The sequence below is a fragment of the Castor canadensis genome, chromosome 12, assembly GCF_047511655.1.
Source record: "Castor canadensis chromosome 12, mCasCan1.hap1v2, whole genome shotgun sequence".
In the NCBI taxonomy this organism is placed as follows: domain Eukaryota; kingdom Metazoa; phylum Chordata; class Mammalia; order Rodentia; family Castoridae; genus Castor; species Castor canadensis.
Window position 1 is genome coordinate 16,737,961 of NC_133397.1, and position 10,782 is coordinate 16,748,742.

Here is a 10,782-nt window from a genome sequence, read left to right on the forward strand (position 1 = left end):
TTGATGAAAAACACCATCATCCATCCAACTGCCAAAGCTAAAATCCCAAATAGCATCCTAGACACTTGTATCCTCTCACTTACATTCCAATCAGTAAGATCCTACCTATGTTATTTCCTGAGGATCTCTAAAGTCCACTTATTTCTAGAGGCTATACCCTGATTCATGCTGCCATCTACCATCATCTCTCACCGTTAGCAATTTCCTAACTAATACACTTGTCAGCTTTCTTTCCTTTGTCCATTCTCCATATTGTGGCCACAAAGATGCCTCTAAAAAAATCACATTGTCCCGTTCTTAAAAACCTTCATTGCCTTCCCAATGCTCTTAAAGTCTGAACTCCTTAATATAATTTATATTTTGCATGATCAGCTCTGTTTATCTCTCTAGTTCATTATATACTACTGTTTACCTTTAGTATTATCCTCTATGGATAATTGACTTTTTCCAATGCCACAAATATAGCTGTTTATGTTTGCCTCCTCTGAACCTCCTCAAATGTTATTTCTTAGGCCTGAGACATTCTACATATATATCTACCATAGATAGCACTTTCTCTGGGAGGCCTTCCCTGATCCCTCCATATCTGCACTTGGTGGTACTTCTACATGTTCCTGTGTTTTCCCTGTTTCAGTCCAGATCACAGGGTGTTGTGATTGCTTGGTTACTTATTACCTCTCCTGATCTAGGTATGGAATATTTTTCATTGTTGTATCTTTGTTCCTAAAACTCTCTCTGTTGCTTTATAAGCTCTCAGAATGTCTGTTGATTACAATATACACATACAAATGGAGAGATGGAAATGATTTTCAAAAAATTTCTATCTAGACAGAGTTTCATATGAAAACAAAGGTATAGGCTTGCAGAAGACCCAGTTCCATCTACGTACAAGAATTTTAAAGACACAGGTTTTAAGGCTATAAAATACAACGAACAATGCCAAACTCTGGTCTCTTAAAATATCACAGATTGTTATAATTTTATATACTTTTTGAAACTAAAATCTATTTGTACAATCTAACCAATATACAGATAAATTACATTATGAACACTTTTAAAATAATGCCAAGGAACTGATTTTTTTCAGTACCACTGAAATGAAAAGGAATAGACTTTTCTGTCTCAAATATACTTAAAATCAAATGGTTAGAACCAAAAGGTAGTTCTTAGATGTGATCAAATTATATATCAACTATTTTCCCCCTTTTATGTCTATTTTCTAATTAGAATGCTAACATTTGATAATTAACTGAAATCTCTAAAGATTAAAAAAAATCAGCTGAATATTGGTCTTAGTCCAGTGTCCACTGAGTGCCTTACCATCCACTGATCCAACTATCACAGCCCCATCTTCGTACACAATGCAGATCTTCTGGCCATCCGCATTCCAGCTCATACTACGAACCACTGACTTATTTCGATTATTGATCATCTCCTCATACCAAGAACCTGTTTCACAAATTAAAAAAACTTCAAGTCAACACTTCTACATCAATTAAATGGCATTTAAGAGCTAACAACATTTATAAAGCATACTTTGGGGTAAATAACTGCAAAGTTTTCTATAGCCTGGGACATTGAACTATAGAATTTTCTAATCCAATGTAAACAAAATGAAAGATTATCTTGGCTATAGGTGCCAATTGCTTAAAAGATTATCACAGAAAACACAACAAACACTATTTCTCTTATTTCCTTTTTCCCTCTTTCTTCTTGTCAATTAAAAAAATAAAACTTCATTTGCTTTTGCAGGGCCAAAAGAACTGATTTTTCTGAAAGCCTAACTTTTCTCAATTGAATAACACATTTCAGATAATAACTAAGGAAAAATAACAAAAAAGCAACAACTTTTTATGTACGAATAAACTCTCCAATTATTAATTACAAACATGTTGGGTAAAAACATATAGAATACCAGGTTAATTCCAAGCCTGCTCTTAAAAGTTCTTAAACAGTTCATATTACATTGGAAATGGGCCATCACTAATACTGAATGACAAAAATATTCTAGCTGCACAGAGTTGGAGATGTAATTTGTCTTGTAGTAGAACCAAACTAGAGGCAAAAAAGAGGGGGGGAACGCTATTTTGTCTTTAGCTTTGTATTTCTTAAAGTCTTACCACATTCTGGTATCGGGAACTCTGGCCAGCAGCCAAGCAAATAATCATGTGATTTGGAATAACTAGTCAAAAAAGGGTATCAATAAAATCAAGACTGAGACCTTGAAAAGACTAGCCTTGAAAACAGATAGTTTACTCCAATATATGTTGTATTTTCACACTCTAGCCCACTCCACCCCTACACACACATACACACACTTTAAACGTAAAATTCAAGTATAACAGCATATTTTTTAATTAAGGATTTGTAAATGGTGTACCTTCAACCTTGTCACAACAGCATATATTAACTAAAGAAAATGATGGATATAGGCCTCAAGAGAATATTATGAGTTGCTTTTCTAGTACTAGTGATTCATCTGAGTTAATCCTTCTCTTCCCCTTACCTCCTCAATCTCCCTTGTGGACAAGAGGCACAAACTATGAGGCAGTTGTCAGAGCTTTAGATAAAACCTATCTCCGAAAGAAAAGGAAGCTAAGTGGCACAGTACAGGAAATGAACTGTAGCCTTTGACTTCTTCATAAATGCATTTGTGACTAGTCAGTAACTCTAGCTACCAACCACATAGGAACTAATTCTAACTGGAAATTAGGGACTGGGGGAGCTTTCCCAAGTAGAAACTACTCTACTGAAGTGTCTGAGTTTATTTTGGAGAAGTCAACAGCCACCCAATTCACTTTCTTAATGCAGGGTGTCACAGTTCAAAGGAAATACATTGAAAAGAAAAGCAGACAGAAGTAAATCCAGAAATATCATCGGTACTAGTTTCAAGGGGTCTATTTCACTGATGTTATTTCTCCATCCAAATATTGTGATCCAGACTCCAATTTGTGAAAGATTAAAGCAGCTCTCCTACTATACCTTTATATAACATCCAGACAATGATAAGCCCATTTTGATCACTGGTAGTTAACTTCTGATACTGTTCATTCCATGTTACAACTTGAACAGAACCTAGGACATTAGAAAACAATTTAGAAACTTAAAAATGGCTGCATTAATTTCAAATCTGTATCTTTATATAAATACCAAAAAGCATGTCAAAATCAATATAATTCTTAGTATTTAATATAAAATTAAAATATTTTGACTACCAAAAATATTCATAGGTTATAATTACTGAGATCAATAATTTTCTAAAACAATGCATAATAACTCTTTCATCTCTACTCTTATTTCATGTCTGCAAAGGCATCTCTCATGGCCAGCTGCAAGAGTTGCCTCCGACCTGAGAACAGAAACGCATATAAGCATGATTTACCAAACTGACTCAGCTCCCAAGGATAATGATGTCCAAAGGATATTAAATTGGTTGTCCTTTTTGTTTTTTGTTGCTGTTTTTTGTGGTTGTTATTTGGTTGGTTGGTTGGTTTGGGTTGCTATGCCCCATAGCTTATTTTCCCTCTTCCCTCTACCCCAGTTTTCCATTCTATTAGTGAGACACTCTCAAGAACATCCTAAACCTCTGGATTATATGAATAACTGACTTCTTTTGATTTTCTTACCCCTAAATATTTTATATATACTTAATATAATTATATACACTTTATACTTTACATATACTATATATATATATATATAATATATATATATATACATATACATATATACACATATATATCCTAAGGACACTCTCTTTCATAACCGTATTACAAATTAAGAAATTGAACATTGATAAAATATTACCTAACACATAGTCCATTTTCAAATTTTGTCAATTGTTCATGTCCTTTCTAGGGACTTGTATTTCTAATTCCAGGATCCCACCTAAGATCAGACAGTACATTCATGTATAATATCTCTTTAGTCTCCTTTAATCTTGAGTAACAGGAGAGAATCTTTAGAAAGAATCTGTGTCACCCATAGACAGACAACAGTATTTTAATATATAAAATAATAGCTACTTTTTCCAGATTTCTCAAAACTAGTATTTATTTAATCCTGTAGAAATTATTGAAAAACCCTAGGTCATATGAATCATAGCTCAATAAAAATGATCACTTTAAATATTATAATAATCTAAATGTTGACATTACTGCATTAAGTAGATGGTCCAAAATATCTAAATACCATTCAAACATGATTTTTAAAAATTGCACGACTCACCACTGTGACCTTCAAGAGTCTGATTCATAGAAAGGTTACTAGGGGCTGCAAGACCTCTCAATTTTGCATCATCTAAAACAAAACAAGAAATTCACTATGATAAATATACAAAAATTATAAACTATAAGGTTTTGATATATCATGGGGTTTGGGGGTTTATATATCTGGGAGATATTAAAATTATTTTTTAAACTTTGCCTCATTCTGATCTATTTTTATAAAGATGCAAATGTGAAAAATAATACATACCCCTTGCAAAGACAGTGTAGTAAAACGAAGCAAAATATGTAAAAGATTTTTTATTCAGTATATTAAATATGTGAATAATTATCACTGCTGAATATTCCTTCCCAAAAGACCGCAAATAGAAATGTCTATGGATATAGATTAAACAGCCTAAAGCTTATGACAGATCAAATAGCAAGGATTTTAGAAGCAACTTTTTACTAAGTTTCACAGAATCTCCTGCATTTATTCATTCATTCAACAAATACTTAATGAATGTGTAGACTGTGCTAGGCTCTATAGGTTCTAGGTATCAGATTACGAACAGGTCCTAGTTCCAGCTACTTGGGAGGCTCAGGCAGGAAGATCACTTCAGCCCAACAGTTTGAGGACAGCTTGAGCAACATAGGGAGACGCCCATGTCAGAACGAAAGTGAGATGCTATCTCAACCCGAGTCAGGATCATCACCCTCAAACCCTATCACAAGCAGCTCCATCCAAGACCACCACTCCTTTAAAGACTTTTTAGCCTGTCTAGTGTGTGAAGAATGACTAGAAGGAAAACACAGCCAATTCAAGAAGAGAAACTGATTTTTATAGTAGTCTGGGTGAGGGCTAACAGTGGCTGGAGAACCAGAGGCTGCAGGGAAGATAAAGGGAGAGGTTGGATCAAGAAACACGTGGGACAACAATTAAAAATAAATAAAAAGAAAAGAAAAGAAACACTTGGGGGATAGAAGCAACTGGATTGCTGATAGAGGTGATATTAAAGGGAGGTAGAGGTTCTAGTCTGAGCAAAATTAAGTAAAATTAAGATATTGACCAAAATGGAGAGACCTGAGAGAGTTTTGGAAGATTAGGAGTTTAGTTTTGGACATAGTTATATCTGAGATGCCTGTGGACATAGTAAGTAGAGATGCCAAGACTGAAAAATCAGGACTGAGTTGGAGATATAAATGGGAGATCATCACCTCATAGAGGGCATTTAAGGACATGGGAATTAGAGAACAAATGAAGAGAGAGCTCAGATGCAAGTTGTCAGGAGTTCCAATAGTTAAAATTAAGAATCTAGTAAAGAAACTGAGGGCTTCCCAGAGAGGTGGGGAGGATGGATAATGTCTAAATATGACAATTTAAAATGTTTGACTTCTGTCTTGAAAAGTAATGTTTCAAAAAAGAAAAGATGGTCAAATGTTGATAAAAAGCCAAATAAAAGCTATTCATTAGCTTTAGTACATGAAAGTCACTAGTGAAAACAAGGAAAAGGATACTACTATTGAAAGGAGAGAGAAAGAATAATTAGCAGTGAGGTCCAGAAAAAGTGAAAAGAGACGGGCTCCTGCAGACATGAAACATGTGAGAGAAGCTGGGACCATGATGTAAAAAGCCAAGTGCTGGTGGCTCACGCCTGTAATCCTAGCTACTTGGGAGGCTGAAATACAGAGGATCAAAGTTCGAGGCCAGCCTAGGGAAACAGTCTGACGGACCCCCCTCTCCAAAATAACCACAGCAAAATGGCTGGAAGTGTGGCTCAAGCAGTATAGGTCCTATTTTGTACATGAAGCCCTCAGTTCAAAACCCAGTCCCAACAAAAAAATAACAAGTCCAACAGATGCTAGTTCTAACTCCTTTCCTTCTAAGGCAGACTGAAAATTGGAACAAACTATAAAAATCGTATAAAAATGCACACAGTTTGATCCAGTAAATGCCATTTCTAGAAATTAATCTTAGAAAGTAATCAGATATACACAAATATTTGGATACAAAAACAGAATTATTTAACCATTAAGAATGTAGAGACATCGAAATGTTGAACACTAGAGTTAGCGAAACAAATTCTGCTACCACAATATAATAGAATACTAATGAACCCCTAAAAATGTGCCAAAAAAGATGACTATTAATCGCTTTCAGCATGATTCACAATCACCATTAAGTTCCAAATCGAATTTATTATGTCTTCTAAATGTCCCAAGAATTTATTTCCCATTTGCTTACTAAGTTCACTTATTTGCTCTAATTTCAACATTCTGACTGTAGTTCATCAAAAGTGCAAACCAGGAAAAGAATCAGGTTTTTTAAAAATGTTTTCTGCTGGGCCTGGTAGTGCCTTCCGTAGTCCCAGCTAGTTGGGTGGCTGAGGCAGGAGAATTGCTTGAACCCAGAAGTTTGAAGCCCAGCCTGGGCAACGTAGCAAAACCCTGTCTCAAAAAAAAAAAAAAGAAGAAAAGCCTTCAATGTTAAACAAACTAAATGCATCTTAATGTAACTAAAACTTTTTACATATTTTAAACAAAACAAGTATCTTTTGGGCTGGCAGAGTATCTAGCAAGCATGAGGCCCTACTTCAAGCCCCAGTGCTGCAAAAAAAAAGTTCAAGGCCACCCTGGGCTGCATAGTGAAACCCTGTAAATAAATAAATACTAAGGAGAATTTTAAAAAATAAGTATCTGTTAATATAGTTAAGAAAACTACAGCATTGAAAGGTTAAACTATAAAACATCAGAAGCCCAACTTTGGAACCTAAATATATATTTTTTTTTCCAGGGCCAGGGTCCTGTCTCAAGTGGTAAAGCACTTGCTTAGCAAGCATGAGGCCAAGCTCCAAACCTGTCTTTTGCTTCACATAATTAAAACAATCATTCTCTTTTTTGATTAGGTTGTCTATGAGCCTAATGGTTAAAAACAAGGACTTGAAAATGAGACAAACTTAGTTTCAAGTCCCAATTCTGACACTTAGAAGCTGTGTACCCTTGGGCAAGTTATTAACTGAGCAGAGCCTCACTTTTTTCATCTGGAATACCCACCTCTCAAAACTATTGTAAAGTCAAATGAGACCATACAGATTAACCATCCAGTACATGGGAAATATTCAATAGCTACGTATGCTTCATACCACAATCAAATTTGTGTGGCAGGGCTACTCAAGTGTGGTCTGAGGATCAGCAAGACCCTATCATTAAGAGATGTAAATTTTCAGACACCATCCTATCCTACATCTACTGGAAGGGTAGGGTGTGGAACCCAGAAATCCATTTTTATAATCTCTTGGTATGATGCTTATGCCTGATAAAATTTTGGAGAAACACAAAATGTAACTCAATTTAACACTCTTATTTGACAAAAAAGTAAATTACAGTCCAAAGACACTCAGCAACTTATTGAAAATCATTTAGTACTCTTGTGGCAGAGCTAATTCTAAATCTAATCTCTTTATCTAGATCTCCAAACTTGATTAGGGATTATCTAATTATTATATAATTGTTATTATATAATAGTATATAATTATTATATAATATATAATGTGTAATATGATATATATATATAAAACATACTATTATATAATTATTATTATCTCTAGCCTAGAGCAACACTAGGGAAGCTAAAGAAATGGGAAGCTGTTTGCTGTAATTCCAGAGACTTTGAAAAAGAAACCATGCTGTAAAAGAGACCTATTTATAAAAATGTAAAATACATTCCATTTTTTGTTTGGGGGCACATGTTGTGTAATCATTGAGAAAAGATAATAAAGACTTGGAAATAACATGGCAAAAAAGCAAGACCCCACCTGAAAAATAACTAAAGCAAAAAGGGCTAGAGTCGTGACTCAAGTAGATAGCACCTGTGTTCCAGTGTAAGCAAGGCCCTGAGTTCAAACCCCACTCCCGCCAAAATACATACATAAATAATGTGAAAGGAAATGTTGATTTGCATGACTTCTATTAGACTCCTAATAATGTCACACAATAACTCGACATTGCACAAGACAACACAGTGCCTTTGTTTCATTCTTCCTTCTTTTGCATTTGCCATCAATAAGTTTAGTAAAAACCATCAGATGTTCATATTCCACATTTTCTGAATGTCATCACAAAAATGCTCCAGGAAATCACCACCAATTCTTTAGGGTATTTTTTTCTTTTTAAAAAAATTAGACTGACAAATACCCAGAGCAAATCTTATTGAATAAATGACACTAGCCATTTTTCTGCCAAGCATTTGGAATTACATTCATTTACCTGTCTGTGTTTCTAATTTCAAAACTTTCAGTAATCCATCTTCACCGCCACATGCTATGAACCCTTGGTTCTTGTTCCAGGATATACATTTCAGCTTCACATTATTGGGAATGGCAATCTGTTAAAAAAAAAAAAAATCACAGCCAGGCTAGCCACTTTTCGTGAAGGAGTTGGGCAGTAAGTCTACAGGAGAAGAAAACCACGGCCCTTGGAGGAAAATGAGCTGTTACCAAATGCGCATAGTCCGCAGAAATGTCCTGGGCTCTATGCCATTTGGAAAGAGGGAAAGAAGCGCACACATGAAAAGGCCAGTGACTGTGGAGGACGCCAAGGGGGTAAATTCCCTGATAAAATTTTTAAAGGTGGGGAGAGGGTATAAATCCAGTCTGTATGCCCTTTCCCCACACAACACCTGGCTACCCTTCTACTGCTTTTCTTTTGCCCAGCATCCAGTGACGGTCCATCATCTACATCGGCAACCAGGGAAGGAAGAAATACTGTAGCACCTGATGACTTGTCCAGCTGGTCACCCAAAAGGACCTAGCAAGGGGCAGGAATGGGAGCGTCGTGCAGGGAGCTATCGGGGACTCGATCAAGGGCTGTCCGGGACTCAGAGACGAGCAGGAGGTCGGAAGCTGGACCAGGCCAGTCGGTCGGCAGCGGGAGGGCGAAGCCGCTATTGAGACTTCGCGGGAAGGATGAGAGGCCCGCCCGCGGGCTGCAGGAATGGAGAAAGAGCGAGGGCGCACCCCGCAAAACTCACTTTCTTAGTCAGGTAGAAAAACATCGTGGAAATCCGGAGAGGTCTACCGCAGCAACCAGGACCCGCAACAGGTAACTAACAAAGTCTACGTCTACAACAGCAGCTCTGAGAAGCTCCCGTCGCCCTGGCAACCGCCGCCGCCCAGTCGCATCCGGGGCGCTGAGGAGCACTTCCGGTGTCGCCCTTGCGTCTGACTGCTATCGTGCGCCTGCGCGGGTGAGGGGGCGCGGAAGAAATGGTGGAACGCTGAACTGGAGCTATACTTGGACTTGTCACCCTGTTTCTGGGCCTTTCTGCTGTCTGCTGGGGGCTGGCCTGGCGACCTGCACCCCACCTCGTCGCCTCCGCTGCCCGCGCCGGCTCTGATGACGCCCCAGGCCGCACATGGGACCCGCTCGCCTCAAGTGTCAGTAAAACTGAGAAGGAAAGGCGGCCATTCCTGAGGTCACACGGAGTTGGTATTTTGTAAGCCACTGTCCCTACATTCTTAAAAGAAAAGCTCATGTATTGCAGTTCGTAGGCTAGAACCCGCGGCCCTGTAGTAGTGCAAATTTGCGTTTTGAGGATTGCCTTCTGCTTTCGAAGATTGGAAAACCCTCTGGATCGATTTACAAGAAGAGGAGTTCGTTTATTCTGTTCTGGAATTTAAAAAATAGCCTAATTACTCCATGGCTACAGCCTTGAGGGTCGTTCTCCCCTGGGATCAACGTTCCCATATTCTATTTTTCTACCTTAATTGTTCTTCATTCTTCCTTGTCCTTTTCTTTGGTTTTTGTTTGGTGGTATGGGGTTTGATTGAACTCGGGGTCTCACGCTTGCTAGGCAGATGCTCTACCACAGGAGCCACTCCACCAGCCCTGTGATGTGTGTGGTGTGTGTGGAAATAGAGCCTTGCGAGCTATTTTGCCCCTATCCTCCTGATCTCTGCCTTTGGAGTGTTACAAAGACTTAAATAGAGCCACTCCCGGGAAATTATGTGGTCTCACCCATATTTTTTTTTATTACTTCTGGCTTTCCCTTTAACCATAATCTGCAGGTACCAACGGTGGTTTATAAACCTATGGTGTACTTTATGCAATAGTGTTAATTTTCCCATTTGGAGGCTTTCCCCATCTCAAATAATCTTCAAATCATTTAACCTGGGTCTGTTGTCTCACCCGGCACATTCTAGAATTGGCAGCAGTCCCTGGTGCCTTTCCTATTAAATCAAAACTCCATCTAAAATCATTTCTTTCCTGAATCGTAAAATGTCCTTACATATTATGGTGCTGCCACTGTAAGCAAGCCAATATGTTCTCTGCATCCCAGACTTCCTTTGGGTTCTGCTTCCCAGGCCATCTTAGATGTGTGATGTTCCTACCCTCTTAAGAGACTGTGCCCAAACCAATACAAATCAGGTCTCCCTGAGGAATTCTTTACACACTACCTATCCAGATAATATGTTTATTTTCAATTGTTTGTATAGCCATTTTTTCATCATTAAAGAGTGAATACCTGATACATTGGTTCATAAACTCCTATACTAGACTCATTAAACTAAACACTATT

General features: G+C 37.6%; 1 protein-coding gene across 2 annotated transcripts in view; it reads right to left on the reverse strand.

Moving 5' to 3' along the window:
* Positions 1–9,384, reverse strand: part of Wdr35 (WD repeat domain 35) — a 50,529-nt gene extending 41,145 nt beyond the window's left edge. For both annotated transcript variants that reach the window (XM_074049227.1, XM_074049226.1), the window contains exons 1-5: positions 9,235–9,384; positions 8,472–8,589; positions 4,228–4,299; positions 2,983–3,075; positions 1,321–1,449 (exon numbers count right to left, since the gene is read on the reverse strand). In XM_074049227.1, the coding sequence (XP_073905328.1) occupies positions 1,321–1,449; positions 2,983–3,075; positions 4,228–4,299; positions 8,472–8,589; positions 9,235–9,258 (436 nt within the window). In that variant the 5' untranslated portion in view covers positions 9,259–9,384. The remainder of the gene's footprint in view (positions 1–1,320; positions 1,450–2,982; positions 3,076–4,227; positions 4,300–8,471; positions 8,590–9,234) is intronic.
* Between the last annotated feature and the right edge of the window lie 1,398 nt (positions 9,385–10,782).